This window comes from Mercenaria mercenaria, chromosome 17, assembly GCF_021730395.1.
Source record: "Mercenaria mercenaria strain notata chromosome 17, MADL_Memer_1, whole genome shotgun sequence".
In the NCBI taxonomy this organism is placed as follows: domain Eukaryota; kingdom Metazoa; phylum Mollusca; class Bivalvia; order Venerida; family Veneridae; genus Mercenaria; species Mercenaria mercenaria.
Genome location: NC_069377.1, coordinates 2,040,815 through 2,062,753, shown reverse-complemented (window position 1 = coordinate 2,062,753; position 21,939 = coordinate 2,040,815). Strand labels below are relative to the sequence as shown.

General features: G+C 37.0%; 1 protein-coding gene across 6 annotated transcripts in view; it reads left to right on the top strand.

Moving 5' to 3' along the window:
• Positions 1-21,939, top strand: part of LOC123536008 (myotubularin-related protein 13-like) — an 88,834-nt gene that overhangs the window by 46,311 nt on the left and 20,584 nt on the right. For 5 of the 6 annotated variants that reach the window (XM_053528736.1, XM_053528734.1, XM_053528735.1 and 2 more), the window contains 17 exons: positions 727-889; positions 1,303-1,452; positions 3,437-3,505; positions 4,626-4,814; positions 7,590-7,700; positions 8,362-8,555; positions 9,048-9,217; positions 11,796-11,869; positions 12,584-12,779; positions 13,132-13,265; positions 15,799-15,974; positions 16,602-16,792; positions 17,284-17,479; positions 19,672-19,752; positions 20,037-20,146; positions 20,894-21,107; positions 21,594-21,634. In XM_053528736.1, coding sequence (XP_053384711.1) covers positions 727-889; positions 1,303-1,452; positions 3,437-3,505; positions 4,626-4,814; positions 7,590-7,700; positions 8,362-8,555; positions 9,048-9,217; positions 11,796-11,869; positions 12,584-12,779; positions 13,132-13,265; positions 15,799-15,974; positions 16,602-16,792; positions 17,284-17,479; positions 19,672-19,752; positions 20,037-20,146; positions 20,894-21,107; positions 21,594-21,634 — 2,459 coding nt within the window. The remainder of the gene's footprint in view (positions 1-726; positions 890-1,302; positions 1,453-3,436; positions 3,506-4,625; positions 4,815-7,589; positions 7,701-8,361; positions 8,556-9,047; positions 9,218-11,795; positions 11,870-12,583; positions 12,780-13,131; positions 13,266-15,798; positions 15,975-16,601; positions 16,793-17,283; positions 17,480-19,671; positions 19,753-20,036; positions 20,147-20,893; positions 21,108-21,593; positions 21,635-21,939) is intronic. The other variant, XM_053528731.1, reaches the window with a different exon arrangement.

The following is a 21,939-nucleotide window of genomic DNA, read 5'->3' as shown; positions in this document are numbered from 1 at the left end:
CAAAAGGACAAATAAGTTTGTTTACAAAAACAAGTAAGTTAACACAGAACAAATCAAAGTTTTCCTGCCCTCTATGCACAAAGTTTCATAACCCTGCCTTGTAAGGTCACAAATTCCTCCTGTCTGCCTGCAGACTACAATTTCAACTGTTATGAGAGATGACTAGATAACAAACAGCTCTTTTTTCAGTTCCTATTTGCTGTTTGTATAGATAAGTTTGACTTCATTACACATTTATTTATGGTCAATCGCATACAGATTATAGATGGCTAAATTTAGCTAGAAAAATAGTCAGTCCCTCGAAATTTTATACATACCCTGGCCTTGTAAGGTCACAAATTCTCCTGTCTGCTTCAGACTCAATGTTCACTGTTTGGTGTGACAGATAACAAACTAGCTCTTTTTCATTCTATTGTGTTTGTATAGTAACGTTTGACTCATTATACATTTTTATGGTCATGCGTACCATTATAGTTGGACTACATTTAGTTAAAAATAGTCGTTCACTCGAAATTTATACGACTGAGCACATTGATCAAATGCTTGTTAGCCATGTATCACTGCAGGTGTTGGGTGAAAATAGGTTGTTGGTCGATCAACTAGTGCAGGTCATTTGGAAATTACATGCTTAAAGAAAAACAGTTGAAAATTAACTGATTATAGACCCTGAATACTTCACATTTTAAGTTATATGCAAGTTTTATGGCCATAAATCTTACTTTTCAGATTAACAGCAGCGCGGACACAGAAACGTATAGTCCCGATGGGACCGGCCATTGCTACTATAGGGGACAGGCAGAAGATTGTACATAACAATGCAAGAAGACTTGAAGTACTCAGAAACTGTGTTAACTTTATATTTGATAACAAGATCTCAGATGCAAGGATTGTAAGTGAAAAAATCATGCTGTGCTTATTATAGGGCAATGCATAGAAGCTTTTGTTTTGAATTGCTTGATAAATCTTCAGTAAACTTGGTTCGTAGCACTCTTGTATGAGCCTCCGTTGAGTCTGCCTGAACCCTGGCTGAGTTGTTAGTCTCAGACTTCAGGTAGCTTGGCCCTTACAACTGTGCTTTTGAGCTATGACTGAGTGGTCAGAAGAAACTAGCTAGTTGGAAGGCCAGTTGTTCTATTCAGGTTCTGACTTGTGTCAGAAATTATGTCAAGACAGTTACCTTTTCTTTTTCACCCTTTAAGCTTGAAAGTTGTCATATAACATGACCTGTGTTGGAATCACTTTTACTGACAAAAAATACCAAATAAGTACATAGATAAATATAGATATTGATTCTTTTTTCAGATATTTCCTGCAGTTTTACGGGCACTAAAGAGTAAAGTGGCTCGTATATCATTAACCCAAGAACTTAGTCACCATATACAGAGCAATAGAGCAATGTTAGAACATCAACAGTTTGACCTAGTTGTTAGACTACTTAATTGTGCATTACAGGTAAATGTTTCACACTTTTTAAATTAGTTTAACTTGTAAAAATCTGTGGTTTTTAACTTTTATTCAGAAATTGTTTGAGAAATTTCACTGGAGAAATTGTCACAATTTCCCTGGGGTATTTCTTGATCTAATCTTTACATATTTTTTTTTTAAGCCACTAATCACTGACAAATTAAAGCTTGACCTCTACATATAGCTGGTCCTTCATGTTTTATTAGCTCACCTGTCACATAGTGACAAGGTGAGCTTTTGTGATCACCCTTCGTCCGTCGTCCGTCGTGTGTGCGTCCGTGCGTCCGTCAACAATTTCTTGTCTGCACGATAGTGGTTTTATTTATGATTTTATTTTAACCAAACTTACACACAACTTGTATCACCATAAGATCTCGATTCCTTTCTTGAACTGGCCAGATCCCATTATGGGTTCCAGAGTTATGGCCCCTGAAAAGGCCAAAATCAGCTATTTTGACCTTGTCTGCACAATAGCAGCTTTATTTATGATTTGATTTTTACCAAACTGGCACACAACTTGTATCACCATAAGATCTTGCTTCCTTTCTTGAACTGGCCAGATTCCATTATGGGTTCCAGTTATGGCCCCTGAAAGGACCAGAATTAGCTATTTTGCCCTTGTCTGCACAATAGCAGCTTCATTTATGATTTGAATTTAATCAAACTTGCACAAAACTTGTGTTGCCATAAGATCTCAGTTCCTTTATTGAACCGGCCAGATCCCCTAATGGGTTCCAGAGTTATGGGCCCTGAAGGGGCCAAAATTAGCTATTTTGACCTTGTCTGCACAATAGCAACTTCATTTATGATTTGATTTTAACCAAACTTGCACACAACTTGTATCACCACAAGATCTTGGTTCCTTTCTTAAACTGGACAGATTCCATCATGGGTTCCAGAGTTATGGCCCCTTAAATGTCCAAAATTGGCTATTTTGGCTTTTGCTGCCATAAAGAGACTTTATTTATGGTTTTATTTGATACAAACTTCCAAAATATCTTCAACAACAATAAATCTTGGATTCCATGACAAATCAGATCCATTCGTAGTTTCCAGAGTTATTTTATATCTGATTACCTCCCCTGATTGTAGTCAAAATGGATTTATATCAGTAAGTACTTACAGGACTTATTTGAAATTTCATTATTGTCATTAGTTGGACCGAGGCAATCAGGGAATATAACTATGGACTGATTTTATGTCAAATTACCTCCCTTTATTTTTGAATTTAAATTGGGTATATCTCCGTAACTAATGAAGATACTGATCTGAAATTTCATTTATGTTAACAGATTTATTTGGCAGATCCTTCTTTTGTTATCTTACAATTATTTTCTTTTGAATTACTTCCCTTTTACGTTACTATAAAAAGCCTATTTTTAGTAACGTTTTTATTATTGGCCGTAGGGAAAAACTGAGACCACTTTTCTATGGTACAACATGGATGGTACCTCCAATTTTTAGGTGTATTTTGACATACCTGTACGTTGTAAGAATTTTGTTTTTCTTTTTGGTTAAATTTCTTTCCTTTGTTGTTCCTGTCCTTTGGACTTAGATATTTTTTCTGAGGACCTTCTTGTCCTCAAGTGCAATGATAACAGGTGAGCAATATAGGGCCATCATGGCCCTCTTGTTCTTAAAAGTGAGTTACGGGCCTGTGGGGCCAGGTGTCAATTTATTTGTAATTACTAAATTTGTATTATGTTACCATGTACAAAAGTCACTATGATAAACACTTCACCTTAAACTTCAACTTCAACTTCAACTTCAACTTCAACTTCAACTTCACCTTAAACTTCAACTTCAACTTCAACTTCACCTTAAACTTCACCTTAAACTTCAACTTCAACTTCAGCTTCAACTTCAACTTCAACTTCCACATCACATCACATCACATCACTCTTCACACTTCACTTCACTTCACTTGTACTGAGTGTAATTGATTAATCTGTAAATGATTGAAATATTTCAGAATGATTCATCGATGGATGAGAATGGTGTAGCAGCTTCCATACTGCCCTTAGCTACCTCATTTTGTAGGGTAATACCTTGTACTATTTTCCTGTTTTTAGCACATCTGATTTTTGAAAAAAATTGACATGTATCGTCATCACTTGATCGTCAGCATTGGTTAAAATTTTTGTTTATGTCCACCTTTCCTCAAAAACTATAAGAGCAACAGCTTTGAAACTTTGCACACTTGTTTATCATTATTAGTTGACAGTGTATGTCAAGAACCATAACTCTAACCTGCATTTTGTTAGAATTATATCCCTTTTTGTACTTAGAAATTCTAAACTATATCTCCTTTCTTGCATACTGACCAGTACTTGCAGACAAGGGATGGCACCTGTAGGTGGTGCTGTTGTTTGTTTTTCATTGTCAGTTTGAAACATAATCAAATACTGTAAAACTAACGGTATATCTTCCAAATCTCTTGCAAAGACATGTTTGTTGTTGGAATTTAGAAGAATTGCCTCAGAGGTTTCTTAATGTAAAAGACAAAGGAAATACAAATGTACCAGTTGCTTGAGGTTGCACAGGGATGAGCTAAATAATCAGGTTTTCTAGTTTTTGAGCAGTCAAAACAGAATATATGGATAATGACTAAGGACCTCTAGAGTGAGTCATCGATACTCAAGCAAGCTGTATTTCAAATTGTATTTGATATTCTGTGAAATAAATTTATTAAGTGGGTGTAAAATTTTGTGGTCCAATGATTTATTTGCATTTGCCTAGAATTTCATAAATTTGTGGGTTTCAAGTTGTAAAGACCAAATAAATGGAAATTCCATTTGTTTGTTCATGGATCAACAAAACCATTTCTTTTTGAATCATTTCAATCATAAAATCATTAGTTATCCAAGAATGACAAGATCCTGTATTTTGAGCTGCGGTGGCCTAATTGATAAGGTACCTGCCCCACAATTGGGAGGTTGGAGGTTTGAGCTCTGTCAGAGGCGGGTCTTGTTACTGAAGAGAGACGGGTTAGTGTGCTGCCAGCTAGTTAAATAATGGTTTATGCCTGGTGCCTGGCATTAAAAAATAGGAATAAGGGTGTAATGCTGTTGAATGTATGTAGATGTCTCATAAGCCAAATTGGCTGGTCCTTTCAGTAGGGATGACACAATAATAAACACTTTTTATTTCACTTGTTCCAGAAACTTTGCACAGGAGTTATCCAGTTTGCATACACGTTAGTTCAAGACCATGCAGTTTGGGGCAACTTGCAGTTCTGGGAGGCAGCTTTCTATCAAGATGTACAGAAAGACATACGACAGTTATACGCCCCTCAGTACGAGGAGCACATCATGGTACGCTGGCGTAAAGAGGGTTCCAAACTAAGACATGTGAGCAAATTACACGTGCTGCAATGGCTGGACTAGTTTACACCTTTATATCACCCGCACACCCCTTTTGTTAGTGCTTAGAGTGCATTAGTTTTCACGCTTAGTACCTTGCTTATTTTTAGATAGTAGTCTCATAATATTCATAGAGCTTTTGCATAGAATGAAAGCATTTTAGATGTGTAGTCTTGCCTATGCTTCAGTTTTGCATTTGTTTTTACTTTTGTATTTTACATTAGTTAAGCATGTAAAGACCAGGATCCTGTGCTATAAAAGTGACACCCACAAACACCCACCAAATTCAGTATACTGGCAGTTCTGCCCTAGTTATTGGCTTATTTAAGTCTGTGAGAGGCTTGGACCAGGGAGAGGGGATGGTGAGAGAGATGTAAAGGAAGGGTTTTTTTTTTATTTATTAAGTGCGAAAAAGCTTTCTGTGCAGTGTCCACCACTACGGGCAGAGTTTGCTGTTAGAGCTAGATTGCATAAAAGTTTCAGAACTTACAGTAACCCAATCTTCTATTCAGTTGTCTCCCCTTATAGCTGAAAAGTTAATAGATACCAGCACCCATTTGGTACATAAATTTAGATTTGCGTAGATAAGGTTAACCCATTTTTGCTGTCAGAAGGGAGGGGAGGCCATTTTGAAGGTGTGTACCATGTTACCATACAGACCTGGCCATGAGAAGAGATCATTTTTCTTTTTTCTTGCTGCTTGTATATATTGCTTCCATTCAGTCAGATTTGCCAAGTTCTAGATAAGCACTTATTTTATATCTTAGCTTATTAGATATCACCCTTGCCAAATATTTCTTAACAAAACTTAATGGCCTGTTTGATAAAATTTTTTAGTCACTTTTTTATCACCGAAATATAGTATTGTACACTAGATAGAGTTTTTTTTCTATTATATTTTCATGTACAAATGTCTTTGTTTTTAATTTTTACTGTATAAATATATTAAATTGAACAGTAATATATTATATTGGAAGTAATTATTAAGAGAGTGATAATATTAACTTATGCTGATTTGTATGAATACCTGTACTGAATATTTATATTTGAAAGATCTGTTTTGATGTATAACTACTGGTGTGAATCCAGTTACAGTCAAGTTCATTTGTTGAACATAGTTATCCATCTGTTAGGGTCAAGATAATTCATTTAAGGTAGCTAATGACTTTTCAGGGTCAAGTTCATTAATTTAAGGTAGATAATGACCCTTCAGGGTCTAGTTGATTCATTTAACATAGCTAATCATCTTTCAGGGTCAGGTTCATTCATTTAAGGTAGCCAATCACCTTTTGGGGGCCAAGTTCATTCATTTAAGGTGAAGTACCACCAATCGGGGCAGCATTGGTATCCTAGTTATAGTGTCCACCAAGTGTGGGAGATTGTTGGTTCACATCCTTGCTGCATCATACCAGAGATGTGAAAAATGGTACCAGTAACTCCCTTGCTTGGTGTTCTGCACTAAAAGGGAAATGGTTTCTCTTCTGTCATACCCTTGTGGTGATTGTTCCATCAGGAACGAGGTGTCTAGAGTGTTTAATACATGTAGTAGAATTTATTTCACAATCAGCCTAAGTCAGTATAAACGACCTGTCAAAGTCAAGTTCATTCTTTTAAGGTAGATATCCATAGGTTAAAGATAGGTTTAAAGTTCTACCTCGTAAATATAAATCTGAAAAACGTCTAGGTTATTTTTTATCTGTCAAGTCAGCATATAAACTTTGACACTGTCATTCACTGAAATGAGCAAAAAGTATTTTTCTTTCTTCAGCGCGGTCATTCACCTGAAAGCAAACCAGTTTAGTATCTTAATTTTTCCAGGAGAAGTGTTTTATGTTTACCATTTACCGATGAATTGTTTTGTGTCATACCTTATCATGTTTTGGTGTTGAGTGTGCATCCCTACGCGTTGCTTTGTTGTCAAGTGTACCTCCCTGCGAGTTGCTTTTATATTGTGCCAGGGCCAGTGGGAATATTGTGCTTGGATTTGATGAAAGCAGCGTGAAATTTGTGCACATTGTCTTGTATTTGGAACGTTTTTTTCACCCGACTTACTTTGAAACTTTAATCTACATTTGTTATCTAACAGTGATGTCATGAAATTGACATTTTTTTACGTCATCGCTATACATGTATTCCTTTGTTTGTCTTAAGCAAGGATGATGCATATAATCTGCTTTTTTTTCTGATTTCTAGTTTTTTAATTAATTCTCTTTTTTTTTCAAATTCAAGATGAAAGGTACATCATAATGAGTAGACAAAATTGATTGTTTTATATTATTTTTTGGAACAGCTGACAATAATGTTTGAAGAGAATCTCAACTGAATATGAATTTGCGGTGATGTTTGTGTCGGATATCGGCACAACTACACCGTCGGCAATATAAAACATTGCATATATCTCTCAAAAGACTGTCAATGAGCATTTGAATAATATTCAGTCAAGGGACTGTGAGTTTATACCTGTTAGGAAATGGTGAAATACTTTGGTGATTTGACCAAATATATTGTTTTGAAATACGTATATGCAAGGCAGTTCTGTCCTCGGAGTTTTGCTGTTATTTGCAGAGATCTTATTAATACTGGTCAGAATTTCTTTAAAAATAGTTACGTCAGCTTTATGCAATTACCCCGCTAACATGTGATGTAGATTGTGTAGTTATGTAAGTCAACATAAATAAAATCCAAATACAAATCACATTGGTAAGGTTAAAGAAACGTGGGTGTTGTGGATGTTTAAAATGTATATTTTGAGGCTGTTTTCAGAGTATGGAGCTAAATGCCAGCAAAGCAAATCTTACTCCGGAAATGAAGAGACGATCAGCATCACCATTTAGACAAAAGGAGATTGGAGCCTTAGAGATCGCAGCTGAACAGGTATAGGCTGGGAGTTGAACAGGAAACTCTGAGGGTCGGAAATCTCACCAAACTTCTTGTCAATGTCTTTTCCACTTAAACCTGAACAATAAATATAGGCACTGCTAAGATTGGGAATGAAAATATTTACCAATATTTCAAACAATTGAACTTTTTTTATCATTTGATTTTCTTGATGTAAACCTTAGTTAACTGAATGTACATCTAAACTGAACATTTTCTGTGAACCAGAGCTTGTTCATTTTAGGTGGGTTCAGCCGAGTAATGGACATAACTTATATTCATAGCTACAGTCGAACTTCGTTAACTCGACCAGCAAAATTTGTTCGAGTAATCGATTGTTCGAGTTATCGAATAAAATTCATTATTCAGGGATTTTTCCGGGACCTGACGAAGAGCTCGAGAGAAGGGTTGTGTACGAATTATCCGGAGTTTGAGTTAACGAAGTTTGACTGTATTAGAAAAGGAAGAATAGACAGGCATACTGTTTCTCATGTTATTTGTGAAGAAGTACACTTGAATGATTGATGTTCTTTTATATTTAATTTACCCTCTCTCACTTTAATGGCAAAAAATATGAAGCTGTTATGAGTTAATGCTTGAAAATTGGGAAATCTTTTTGTCAGTATGTTGTTACACAGACAGTGTAAAATATTTTCAGTTGCGTATATGGAGTACATTATCTGAAGGACAGCAACAGGAAATGATAAACAATGAGGAATCAACAGTATACAGCCAAGCTATACACTACGCTAACAGGATTGTGTATATGAGGGTGCCGCTAGACTGTAGCAAGTCATTGAAAAACACAGGTTACGATGATGAGATTAAAAGTAACAGCAATATTACTGCAAGGTTTGTATGCTGTATCTTTATTAGTCCCCTACTGTTCTTAAAACTAGCTTTAAGGACTGCAGGGTTGCGCTTAGTCTATCCAAATTTTCGTGTTTGGTTCATGACTGCCATCCATTGAGGAGGAATTTTGATATGCACAAACTTTCACCATAATGAAATGGCATGTCACTCGCAACATCCAGACCCCTGGGTCTGAGATCAAGCTTACAGTTGGCGGTCAAAGGTCAGCAGGGTATTTTCCTGTCTGCTCAATAACTCTAACAGCCATCAGAGGATTTTAATATTATTTGGCACACGCTTTCCCTCCCAATGAAGAGATGATGTGTCATTCGCAACACCCAGACCCTTAGCTCAGAGGTCAGGTTAAAAGTCAACAGAGGTTTTTCCCAATTTGCTCCATAACTTAACCATTGTAATTGTTTGATAATTTACTAATCGTCTTTATACCATCAACAGTAAATGTGAATGATCATTTTATTGTTTATCTTACAGTTTGGCAGAGAGTGATAGTGTAGATGCAGAAAGTGGGTTTGACGAGACAGAGGAGACCGGGAACGTTCAGTCAGAAGTTATACGATTTGTTACACGATTTGTAGACAAGGTTTGCCAGGAGAGTGGCGTCACAGACGACCATGTCAAAGCTCTACATCAGATGATCCCTGGTAGGTTTCTTAGCAATATTTTATATTTAGACCATTTATAGAATGGATCCATAAATATCACTGTACCAGCTAAGAAGATGGAACTTGCGTTTTCATTAAAAATTGTAAATTAGAAAATCAGTTTGTATACGGAAGAGAAATTGTCTTCATTGAAAATGTCAGAAATAAGCTGGTTCTTAAATTATTTTTTTTGGTAGTAATGATTTTAAGTGTCTAACATAAACAGTTATAGATAGCATGGTAAATAAAAACAGTAGGCCTAATTGTGATTACCTATGTAATTCTGATTATCTAAGTTAAACAAAATTGAAAGATGCTGTATACCTGAATTATATTTACATTTTTTTCATGAAATTGTTCTTATGGTGTTTTTGAAGTGTTTTCAAGTTTTTTTATGCTCCCGAAGGGAGGCATATAGTTTTTGAACCGTCTGTCTGTCTGTCGGTCCGTCGGTCTGTCAGTCTGTCCGCAATTTTCGTGTCCGGTCCATATCTTTGTCATCGATGGATGGATTTTCAAATAACTTGGCATGAATGTGTACCACAGTAAGACGACGTGTCGCGCGCAAGACCCAGGTCCGTAGCTCAAAGGTCAAGGTCACACTTAGACATTAAAGGATAGTGCATTGATGGGCGTGTCCGGTCCATATCTTTGTCATCCATGGATGGATTTTCAAATAACTTGGCATGAATGTGTACCACAGTAAGACGACGTGTCGCGCGCAAGTTCCAGGTCCGTAGCTCAAAGGTCAAGGTCACACTTAGACGTTAAAGGATAGTGCATTGATGGGCGTGTCCGGTCCATATCTTTGTCATCCATGGATGGATTTTCAAATAACTTGGCATGAATGTGTACCACAGTAAGACGACGTGTCGTGCGCAAGACCCAGGTCCGTAGCTCAAAGGTCAAGGTCACACTTAGACGTTAAAGGTCATTTTTCATGATAGTGCATTGATGGGCGTGTCCGGTCCATATCCCTGTCATTCATGCATGGATTTTAAAATAACTACGCATGAATGTGTGACACAGTAAGATGACGTGTTACGCGCAAGACCCAGCTCCGTAGGTCAAAGGTCCTAAAATCTAACATCGGCCATAACTATTCATTCAAAGTGCCATCGGGGGCATGTGTCATCCTATGGAGACAGCTCTTGTTTATCATTTATTCTTCCCTATCTTTACTCTTTTTTTCTGTGATAACATATATAATCATCAGTGTTTATTTTAGAGTAAGAAATTAAATGCAATTGTTTTTTCATGACATAAGGTGTACATGATTGAAAAAGTCAGTTTTGTTCAGTGTCCACACGAGGGTAGAACTATAAGTAACCAGTGCTCTTTTAATCAGTATTTAGTGTCCACAGACCATTTCCACTGGTTGTCTTATCCTATAATGATTGAAAAGTTTAAGAGTTTTTACTGTATTATTATTTCAGGTCGACGTGGTCAGTTGCTACTTCATTTGTCTTTAATCATTTCTTGTCAGATTAATGAGCTCTGTGTTTCTGACTGGCATGAACTTGCTTTTATGAAAGCATACTAGAGTAAAACATGATGACTACATGATATAACACTTTATAACTTTTTGCTTGCTGAGTTTGTCATATTTTGATGCATTCTTTGAAGGAAATGGCTTCTTATATATATTCTCTCTGGTCATTGTGGACATAAGTTAATATTAGTTTGAGTTTTGATATAATAAGCTGTTCATATTTCCTGTTCATACAAAGTTAAAAGTCCAAGTTTCAGTTTATAAAGCCTTTTCAACTCAAAATGTTTTCCACACGTACAGTATTATTTCTATCGGGGAGCATACTCAATATTTTATACCAAGTACTGTAAAAGCAGAAATTTTCTTGAGGGTTTATTTTTGCTATATTCCCAAAGCTCTGCACCTTGCGAAAATTAATCCTCGCGTAAATATACATTATTAGTATAATTCAAATTAAAGTAGGATACCATTTTACAATTCCGCGAATATTAAATCTCTTGAACATACGCAAAATTTCAAATTTGCGAAATTTTGATCCAGCGAAAAATATGTGCTTTTACAATATTAGTATGATATTTATTGGTTTTTCTGTGTAAAATCATATTGTTCTATACTAAGGAAAGGAGACAGTTACGGAAACAATTATGACTAACAACTGCTTTATAATTATGAAATCTGTATTACAGTGGGAATATTTCATATTTGTCAAACCTGTGAGGCTGCACTAGGTATTCTTTCAGATTATCAGTATTTTCTAGGGTGGTGGGAGTGGGGGATTTGTCAACAATGTAGTATTTGTGAACATTTTTGAAATCGACATCAGTTTGTGTGAGTGTCAGCAAGTTCATGACTTGAGCATTTATAAACTTAGCTTGAAACTTTAGATAAAAAGTGTTTGATCTCTGAAACTCTTGTTGGATTCCAACAATTTAGTCTTGAAACAAATGACATGTAATTTTGCCAAAATTGATCCAACACATAAATGCTTGTTTTGAACATGTTACTATAACTTCTAGATGCAGGGCAGTGTCATGTATGTAGTAAGTATTTAGAATTCGCTAGACATGTTTGTATATCTGTTGTCAGGTGTGGTTGCTATGCATATAGAGACGTTAGAAGCTGTTCACAGAGAAGCCAAGAGATTGCCACCTATACAAAAGGTATGTTAACATGCTAGTCTTAGCTTTATTGGAAATACAGGTGCGCATACATTTTTTTTCACTGGCGGGGGAGGGAGTGGGGGTGGGGGCAGAACAGAACAGGATGGGACGGGTATGGTAAGCTAAGAATTGATTCACTTATAAAATAATCTTGGTCTTTATCAGTGTTCTAAGTGGAAATTTTAGACCATAACCAATGTAAACTTGATATATTGGAGTTCCTTCATGACCGAGTCAGGAATAATTGGGCCTGAATATGGCTGAAATCTCTAACAACATTTTAGCAAAATTTTAGTTAGAAGCAAAACAACATCTTTTGTTTTAAAAGAAAATAAACAATGGAGTTTATTTTTTGAAGCTATTTTGAATTTTTGTCTTGGAACATTGAGAAATGCTGGCCTGTTGAGGTAATTCAACTGAAGTCATGGTTAGTAAAATACCCACAAAGTATACACTTCATATTTTTTTAATCTCAATACAATTAATTGTACAAACTGGTTTGGGATGCTGGGTGTGGCTCATTTTGATAAATATTTAAAATCCAATTATTTTTTGGTTTTCCTAAGGGTTAATTGTACCAGCTAGAGTACTGAATTATTTGTTGTTCAAGAACTACAATACATTGGCTGTGACACCTGATTAGTGATAAAACTGTAATATTGTTAATAAAGGATAAATATGTAAGCAGCATATACAATTATTTTGACATTACAGCCAAAAATACTCACGCCAGCCATGTTGCCAGGAGAGGAGATTGTTATGGAAGGATTACGTGTGTACCTGCTGCCTGATGGTCGAGATGAGGGTACAGGGGTCACTATGGGTGGTCCCTCCCTCTTACCTGCGGAGGGGGCAGTATTTCTCACTACTTACAGGATCATTTTCAAGGGAATACCTTGTGACCCTCTAGGTAAACTACCTTAATTTATATTTCAACTTTGTTCCACTTTAGTGATATTTCTTCCTTTATCTTAGTAGATTGTGTTGAATTGGTCATTTAAAGATTGCTTTGGGAAAATACTGGAATTGTATTTGAAGGTAATTTGACACTGCTTGTATGTAACTGAAAATTTTGTTGAAAAAATTATTCAGTCCAACAACGCAATGCAAAACATTCAAAGCAATACTTTTTACCATCTTGGAGTCAGTTTTATTTTTGATTGTTTTCACCATTTATATTAGAGGATATCCTGAATCTCAGATCAAAATAAAATTTCTTTCTTGGTTAATTTTGAATTTCTTTTCTGTTATGTGTATTGCAGCCTGTGAGCAGGTGATTATGCGATCGTTCCCAATTTCTACATTGACAAAAGAGAAGAAACTGAGTGTGCAATATTTACCACATCTAAACCAGTGGTTACAGGAGGGACTTCAGCTACGCTCAAATATCTTTCAGGTAGGTCAATGTCATTTCACATTTAAAGATTATGTTTAACTTGGATTGGAGCGAAAATTGTTAAGCTGTTTGACAGTATTTGTTGAGTAACATGCGTAAACACTGGCCAAAGTCATGTTTTGACCAATGTGTGCTTGTTTTGTGGCTTAAGGTAGTTCTGCACGTTTGATAAACTGGAAGTAATGGCCTAACGTCATTTATCCGTAAAACGTAGAATAAAGCCTAGATTTGGTGCACAGAAATGAAAATTATTTTATCAATTTATGGCAATAGGTGAGTGAATTTGTCACAACGGCAACATTACTATCTTCCTAAAGTTAAGATATGATAGAATAAACATCTGATACATTAGATAATTCCGAAAAATGTCTTAAAATTAGCTTGAAATATGCAGATCTCTTTAATCATGGGCAAATATCTTGGAAAGAAGCACACTGACCCATACATTTCATTTCATCATATTATAAGACGTATGTTTATTTACGACTGTGAGAAGTTTCATTAAAATCTACATCCAGCACACAACCCTATCTTTTTTATTTGCCGGATTTTCTTAGTGTATTCTGAAGTTCTGAAAAATCTGGGTTCAATCAAATTCTACATTGTAGAAATTTTTTTTATCCCCCGCCGTGGCAGAGGGATTATAGGAATGGTCTGCGTCCGTCCTTCCGTCCGTCTTTCGTCCGTCCTTCCGTCCGTAACACTTTCGTGTCCGCTCCATATCTCCTTAACCCCTTGAAGGATTTTCATCAAACTTGGGTCAAATGATCACCTCATCAAGACGATGTGCAGAACCCATGAGTCAGCCTTGTCAGTTCAAGATCAAGGTCACAACTCGAGGTCAAAGGTTTGAGCCTGCCATTTTGTGTCTGCTCTATATCTCCTAAACCCCTTGAAGGAATTTTATAAAACTTGGGTCAAATGATCACCTCATCAAGACGATGTGCAGAACCCATGAGTCAGCCATGCCAGCTCAAGGTCAAGGTCACAACTCAGGGTCAAAGGGTTGAGCCACCCATATTGTGTCCACTCTATATCTCTTAAACCCCTTGAAGGAAATTTATAAAACTTGGGTCAAATGATCACCTCATCAAGACGATGTGCAGAACCCATGAGTCAGCCAAGCCAGCTCAAGTTCAAGGTCACAACTCGGGGTCAAAGGTTTAAGCCTTCCATTTTGTGTCCGCTCTATATCTCTTAAACCCCTTGAAGGAATTTTATAAAACTTGGGTCATATGATCACCTCATCAAGACGATGTGCAGAACCCATGAGTCAGTCATGCCGGCTCAAGTTCAAGGTCACAACTTAGGGTCAAAGATTTGAGCCTTCCATTTTGTGTCCGCTCTATATCTCCTAAACCCCTTGAAGGATTTTCATCAAACTTGGGTCAAACGATCACCTCATCAAGGTGATGTGCATAACTTATGAGTCAGCCATGCCGGCTCAAGATCAAGGTCACAACTGAAGGTCAAAGGTTTGAGCCTTCCATTTCGTGTCCGCTCTATATCTCCTAAACCCCTTGAAGGAATTTTATAAAACTTGGGTCAAATGATTACCTCATCAGAACGATGTGCAGAAGTTATGAGTCAACCATGCCAGTTCAAGGTCACAGCTAAGGGTCGAAGGTTTGAGCCTTCCATTTGGTGTCCACTCTGTATCTCCTAAACCCCTTGAAGGATTTTCATCAAACTTGGGTCAAATGATCACCTCATCAAGAACTCATGAGTCAGCCAAGTCAACTCAAGGTCAAGGTCACAACTGAAGGTCAAAGGTTTCAGCTCTGTATCTCCTAAACCCCTTGAAGGATTTTCATGAAACTTGGGTCAAATGATCACCTCATCAAGACGTTGTGCAGAATTCATGAGTCAGCCATGTCAGTTCAAGGTCAAGGTCACAGCTAAAATCAAAGGTTTACCCTTTCACTATCCATAGCAGTGGCAGGGGATTTAGCTGTCTTTCAGACTGCCTTGTTTATCTGAACATGCAGAAGTACCTTAGGTAAAACAAAAACTGGTCAGTGGATGGATTTCATTGACAGAATGGATATACAATAGAGAACTGTCAGATTCCTCAGCAGTAACAGATTGTCTTAAAAATCAAAGTTGGCCTGTATATTTTTGTGACATATGCTTGGTCAGTTTGGAGAGCTTTGGTTTTCAAATCCAGGTAGAGGGGTCTATACTTCTATTGCCAAGGTGGTTCACTTGTTTGATAGAAAATGTTGCATCTGAAGGTGTATGTGTGGCAGTTGTCACTTGCTTGTGTAGAAATAGTCTGTGGTTGTCACAAGTTTTGGAAAAAATTAACATTTACCTGACAGCCATACATACAGCAATTGTTTAGATGAAAAACAAAACTGTTGGTCTTAAGAGACAGGTGATCCTTATAGGTAGGTGTGACTAGTAGAAAAGATTTTCAAATGTAAAGAAAACTAAAGGGAATGAAATACTTACAATTGTTAGAAAACCTACATTCAAACATGTTTTTCTATGGGAAAATGTGAAAGAAAATTCTTTGTTGTCTTTATTTCAGCTTTTGAAGATTGCATTTGATGAGGAAGTTCTAGGAGATAACGTCGAGACCTTCAGAAAACTAGTCAATAAATGTCGCAACCCACCCACCGTCTTTCATACCTTCGCATTTACGGGTCATGCGATTGCACAGCCGACAACTCTTCATAAACAGAAGGAGAAAAACAAAACTCTGAAGTAAGACATTTTACATATATAACTCCTTAGTGGATGAATTTTCCCACTCTAAGCAAGTCGTAGTATTAAATCTTATCATGCTGGACAAGATTGAACCTGCCTTTGCAACCAGTGTAGGTCATGATCAGCCTGCACATCCGTGCAGTCTTATCATGATCTACTCTGTTTGCCATTCAGTCAGTTTCTTTTTGAAATATACCCTTTTTAACAGTTAATGGTACTGTCCTAATTGAAAGATGACAAGTTTATTATAGAAATTTAGCAGGGTAAGGGTCATCAGGGCTGCTCGCATCGTTATGCTATCAAAAGTGTAAAATATGTTTTATTATCTTCTTCCTGCTGGGATATAGCTTGGGCTTTGCCATCCATCTGTAAGTCCTTCCATCTGTAGTCTCAACTAAGACAAATTTCGGTTCAGTTCCTCCACTTTCAGAGGCGAATCACTATGCCATGTTGAATGGCTAGCCGCTTATCTGTATCTGATACAAATTTCCTTGAAATCTACATCACAAGTAATACTCAGACATCACATAGGCTGTGGTATATACATTCAAGAATACCGCAATTAAAAAAATTTTGGTGCAAGTTAAAGCAAATTCCGATGATAAGTTTTGTTATTTTTCTCAGGCATTTTGCTAAGAAGACGTTGATGAAAACTGCTAAGAAAGCTGGAATAAAAACCAAACAAAGTTCAAGACAGAAAACCAAATATATTTTACCTGCCACTCCCATGAGGGGGCGAAGTTTAACTCCAAGGTCATCGGACAGCGAATCAGAAAGTGGAAGGCCAGGAAGTGAAATTTTCGATGATTTGTCAAGTACGTTTTTTTGTTCTGTATGACAGTTTTATATGATATACCAAAAAACTGCTTTTAAGGAGTAAACATTGCAATCTTTTCCAGGGATGACTAAAATAAAAGAAGATACCAAACATTGCTTGTTAGTTAGGACCTTTACTGAGAATGCATACCAATATTTCTCAGGCAACAAGCGTAAAGGAATGAGCACAATTTTTATGTCACCTTATATTTGGGGTTATATAGTGATACTATATCGTCTGTTTGTGTGTCTGTTGCTCCATTAAGGAAATTTTTGGACGTTTGTTGAGGTCAAAACGAACCTGATACTCCCTTTCAAGTGGTATCAGTATTTTCCCAATGGAATTTATTTAAAAGATATCTTTTTGTGTTCTTCAGCAGTCAGACTTAGTAGGATGACTGCCTATTTTCAATAATGAACCTTAGTGTTTATAGGTTCAGAGGGAATTAGATTTTACCTCACTTGACAAATTTATTTTTGTCTTTTACAGTAGTTGATGAACATGAATTTGAATCGAATTTAACAGCTGATCCAAAGAATCTGGAGAAGTTATTAGAACGTCCAGGGTACCAGGACTATATAAGACAAGGCCTGGGAAGTCTTTCTATTGCCTCACAGAGAGATCGGGCACACCAGGAGCCATTTAGAATATCAGCTGTTAATGCTAACTTCTCTGTATGTAGAAGGTAAATTGTACTTACATATAAAAAAAGGTAAAGTTTCTAGTTTAACATGGGTAGGCGACGAAAGTCCCCACCTGAATTGGTTGGAACAACTTATTTCCAGCCCAGCTTACGGCAGGCATCTTATTTACCTCCCCAGCATCCAGTCTAGGCCAGTACTGCTGGAAACTGTATCAATTTACTGATGCAGGTTCAAATCCTCGCTTGGGGAGTGGATTTCTTTTATGTGGGGAAGCCATCTAGCTGGCTTAGAAAATGTCAGGGGCGTGCCTAGATGGTGCCCTTGTCTGAATTAGTGCCTCTAGGGGTACGTGCGGTCTTCATCATCAGAAGCTGGAAAGGTACCATATGTTTTAAAATTTGGTCTATTTGACTTAAAATATCTTATAACTAAACTGATATTTAACCTCTCAAGTTGATAAGATTCTGAAGTGCCTTTTAATTAAAATTGATGAAAAGCAAGAGATAATATAAATAGTGACATGTGAATGCTTTTCAGTTAGTAGAAGTTACTTAATGAAAGAACATTTTGATAGAATCAAAACCTCATTTTGTTTCAACAGAATTTTAGAAAATGAATGTTTCACTGAGATAAAATTATTTTATAGATGGACAGATTCTGATGACAGTGTTATTATGTCTCCCCCAGGAGACATATTGTTTTTGCCCTGTCCGTCCGTCCGTACGTCACACTTCATTTCCGAGCAATAACTGGAGAATCATTTGACCTAGAACCTTCAAACTTTGTAGGGTTGTAGGACTGCTGGAGTAGATGACCCATATTGTTTTTGGGGTCACTCCGTCAAAGGTCAAGGTCACAGGGGCCTGAACATTGAAAACCATTTCCGATCAATAACTAGAGAACTACTTGACCCAGAATGTTGAAACTTCATAGGATGATTGATCATGAAGAGTAGATGACCCCTATTGATTTTGGGGTCACTCCGTCAAAGGTCAAGGTCACAGGGGCCTGAACATTGAAAACCATTTCCGGTCAATAACTAGAGAACCACTTGACCCAGAATGTTGAAACTTCATAGGATGATTGGTCATGAAGAGTAGATGACCCCTATTGATTTTGGGGTCACTCTGTCAAAGGTCAAGGTCACAGGGGCCTGAACATTGAAAACCATTTCCGATCAATAACTAGAGAACCACTTGACCCAGAATGTTGAAACTTCATAGGATGATTGATCATGAAGAGAAGACAACCCCTATTGATTTTGGTGTAACTCCGTCAAAGGTCAGGGTCACAGGGGCCTGAACATGGAAAACCATTTCTGATCAATAACTAGAGAACCACTTGACCCAGAATGTTGAAACTTCATAGGATGATTGTACATGCAAAGTAGATGACCCCTATCGATTTTGGGGTCACTCCATTAAAGGTCAAGGTCACAGGGGCCTGAACATTAAAACAAACCATTTCTGGTCAGTAACTTGAGAACCACTTGACCCAGAATGATGAAACTTCAAAGGATGATTGGTCATGCAGAGTAGATGATCCCTAACGATTTTGGGGTCACTCTGTTAAAGGTCAAGGCCACAGGGGCCTGAACATGGAAAACCATTTCCAATCAATAACTTGAGAACCTCTCGACCCAGAATGTTGAAACTTCATAGGATGATTGTTCATACAGAGTAAATGACCCCAATTGTTTTTGGGGTCACTCCATTAAAGGTCAAGGTCACAGGGGCCTGAACATTGATAACCAGTTCCGATCAATAACTTGAGAACCACTTGACCCAGAATGTTGAAACTTCATAGGATGATTGAACATGCAGAGTAGATGACCCCTATTGATTTTGGAGTCAGTCAATTAAAGGTCAAGGTCACAGTGGCCTGTTCATGTAAAATCATTTTTTGGAAATAACTTGAGAACCACTTGACCTACAATGTTGAAACTTAATAGGATGATTGGACATGCAGAGTAGATGACCCCTATTTATTTTGAGGTCACTTGATCAAAGGTCAAGGTCACAGGAGCCTGAACAGTGACTTGAGAACCACTAGGCCGAGAGTGTTGAAATTTAGCGGGATGACTGGACATGCCAAGTAGATGATCCCTATTGCAGCCAAGTGTCTCTTTGACTTTCACTCCTGACCCCTATTGACTTCTTGCCTGTAGGACTTTGCATTTGGGGAGACATGCGCTTTTTTACAAAAGCATTTTCTAGTTTCTTTCTGATTACAGTTATCCGCCATTGTTGGTTGTGCCACAAGCCGTGTCAGATGATAATATACGTAGGTTTGCCCGAACTCAAAGACAATGCAGGTAACTATAAAACAGTGTTTGCATGGTCTTAAAAGTCCTTAAAGTTGATGCCATTCTTAAAAGTCATGAAAAATGTGAGAATGTCGTGTAAAATATTTGAATTTTTTCTTGCTCTTAAAAGTGCTTTTAAATTCCTTTAAAACCTGAAATTTAGTGGAGTTTCGTATTTGTTGTTTAAAAAATGACTATATACATCACTTTTTAACTCTTCAAGGATAGTCTTTAGACAAGTTGGATTGTAGATGACCTTATGTGATGTTCAAAATGTTGCTGTTTTGTTTCAGATTCCCAGTAATAACATGGAGACACAGTAGAACTAAAGCGTTGTTATTAAGGGCTAGTAGTTTTCACAGTCGGGGACTGATGGGCATGTTAAAACACAATACCTCTGGTAGTGAGTATATTTAGTGTTTTGCCGTTACCAGTGCTTTTGAAGAATATTCATTGTTAGTTTGTGGTAAGGTGATCAGTTGCTTGGTAAATGCTGTTAGCGTGGTTGATGCAAGCTTACTGTAGAAGCACATATTTTCGTTGGGTCAGAATTTCCAGAATTCAAAATTTTGAGTATGTTTGTGAGGTTTTATATTCGCGAAATTGTAAAAATGGTATCCTAGCTGAATTTGAATTATACTAATGGTGAATATATAGGTGAGGATAACTTTTTGTGAGATGTATTGCCTCGCGAATATAGCGAAAATTAAACCCTAGTGAAAATTTCTGCTTTTACAGTATTCTCCCACATAATATTAGATTCTATCAAGGAACATTACCAATGGGTCATAGAAAGTGTGTGAAAATGAATCATTAAGCTCAGTGCCAATGATTCGTTAATTTTGAAAACAACTTGTATTAGTAACCCTTATCATGATGGACACGATTTATTCTGCCTTTTTGACCAGTGTAGATCTTGATCAGCCCGCACATCTGTGCAGTCTGATCAAGATCTGCACTTTTCGCAATTCTGTCAGTATTTTTTCGTAAGCACCCCTGTTAACAGTTATTGGTACTGTCTCAAATGAAAGATGGACAAGTTCATTATAGAAATTTAGCAGGGTAAGGGTTAGATATACAGCAGAAATGACAAAAATGTCTTTTGCTTATAAAAATAAAGATAAGCTGCATTCATCCATATTTTTTTCAGGTACTACTAGTGGTGAGACGACCTCTAGCTTAGAGCAAGAGAAATATTTCTCAGTTCTTGTAGCGGCCACCCCAAACAGTACAAGAACGGGGTCATACAAGACGTCATTCAGCGACTCCCTAGATAGTCTGGACAGTCTAATGATGTCTGGGGCTACAGGAGAGTCACTCGCCATACCCGAGACCCCAGATCCTCTCAGGAGAACCCATCACAGGTAACAGTTATCTCTTTATATTTATGGCCTTATAATCGAAAAGGTTTCTGTAAGGCATTCAACTCTGGCTTTGTAGAAAGGTAAGTCGGTAGACTGTGACTATGTGCCTTCCATTTTTACCACAGCAAATCTCAACTATTTAAATTTTTGTTTTCAAATAAGAGAGATTTTGTTGTCACCCCTGTGTTGGTGGGTATATCAGTATCACAGAAACACAAAGCAGGCTTCTCAAAAACTACTAGGACAAATGCTTTCAATATTCACACCTGTCTTCATCATAATTGGATGACCACAAAGGGCAGGTTAAGTAGTAGAAATTTTGGTTAAATTTTGCTGAATTCTGAATTGTGGTAGGTATCAATAAAGTCCTTGTATATTTAATAAATAAAAAATATATATTTAATAAATATCAGTAATTGATGAAATTTGAATACTTTATTTTTAAAAGTGTTTTGTTGGCTATATAAATTGTCTTGTGTTTTCCAGTGGCAACAAGAGCAGAAGCAGTCTAAAACTTAAAGGTCAATGTAAGTATCAGAGTAAACTTTCTTTCAACTTTGACCCCATTTTACCCATTTTAACCTTTAGCCTGCTGGCGACAAAGTGATTCTGCCTTTGCGACCAGTGCAGACCAAGATCATCCTGCACGTCCGTGCAGGCTGATCATCGTCTGCACTGTTTGCTATTCAGTCAGTAAATTTTCAAACACCCCTTTGAATAATAAGTGGTATGGCCCAATTGAATTTTAGAAATATAGCAGGCTAAGGGTGTACATACCCAAAAATAAACCCTTTTGTATTTACTTATGTTAGTCTAAGATCAGAACTAGTTT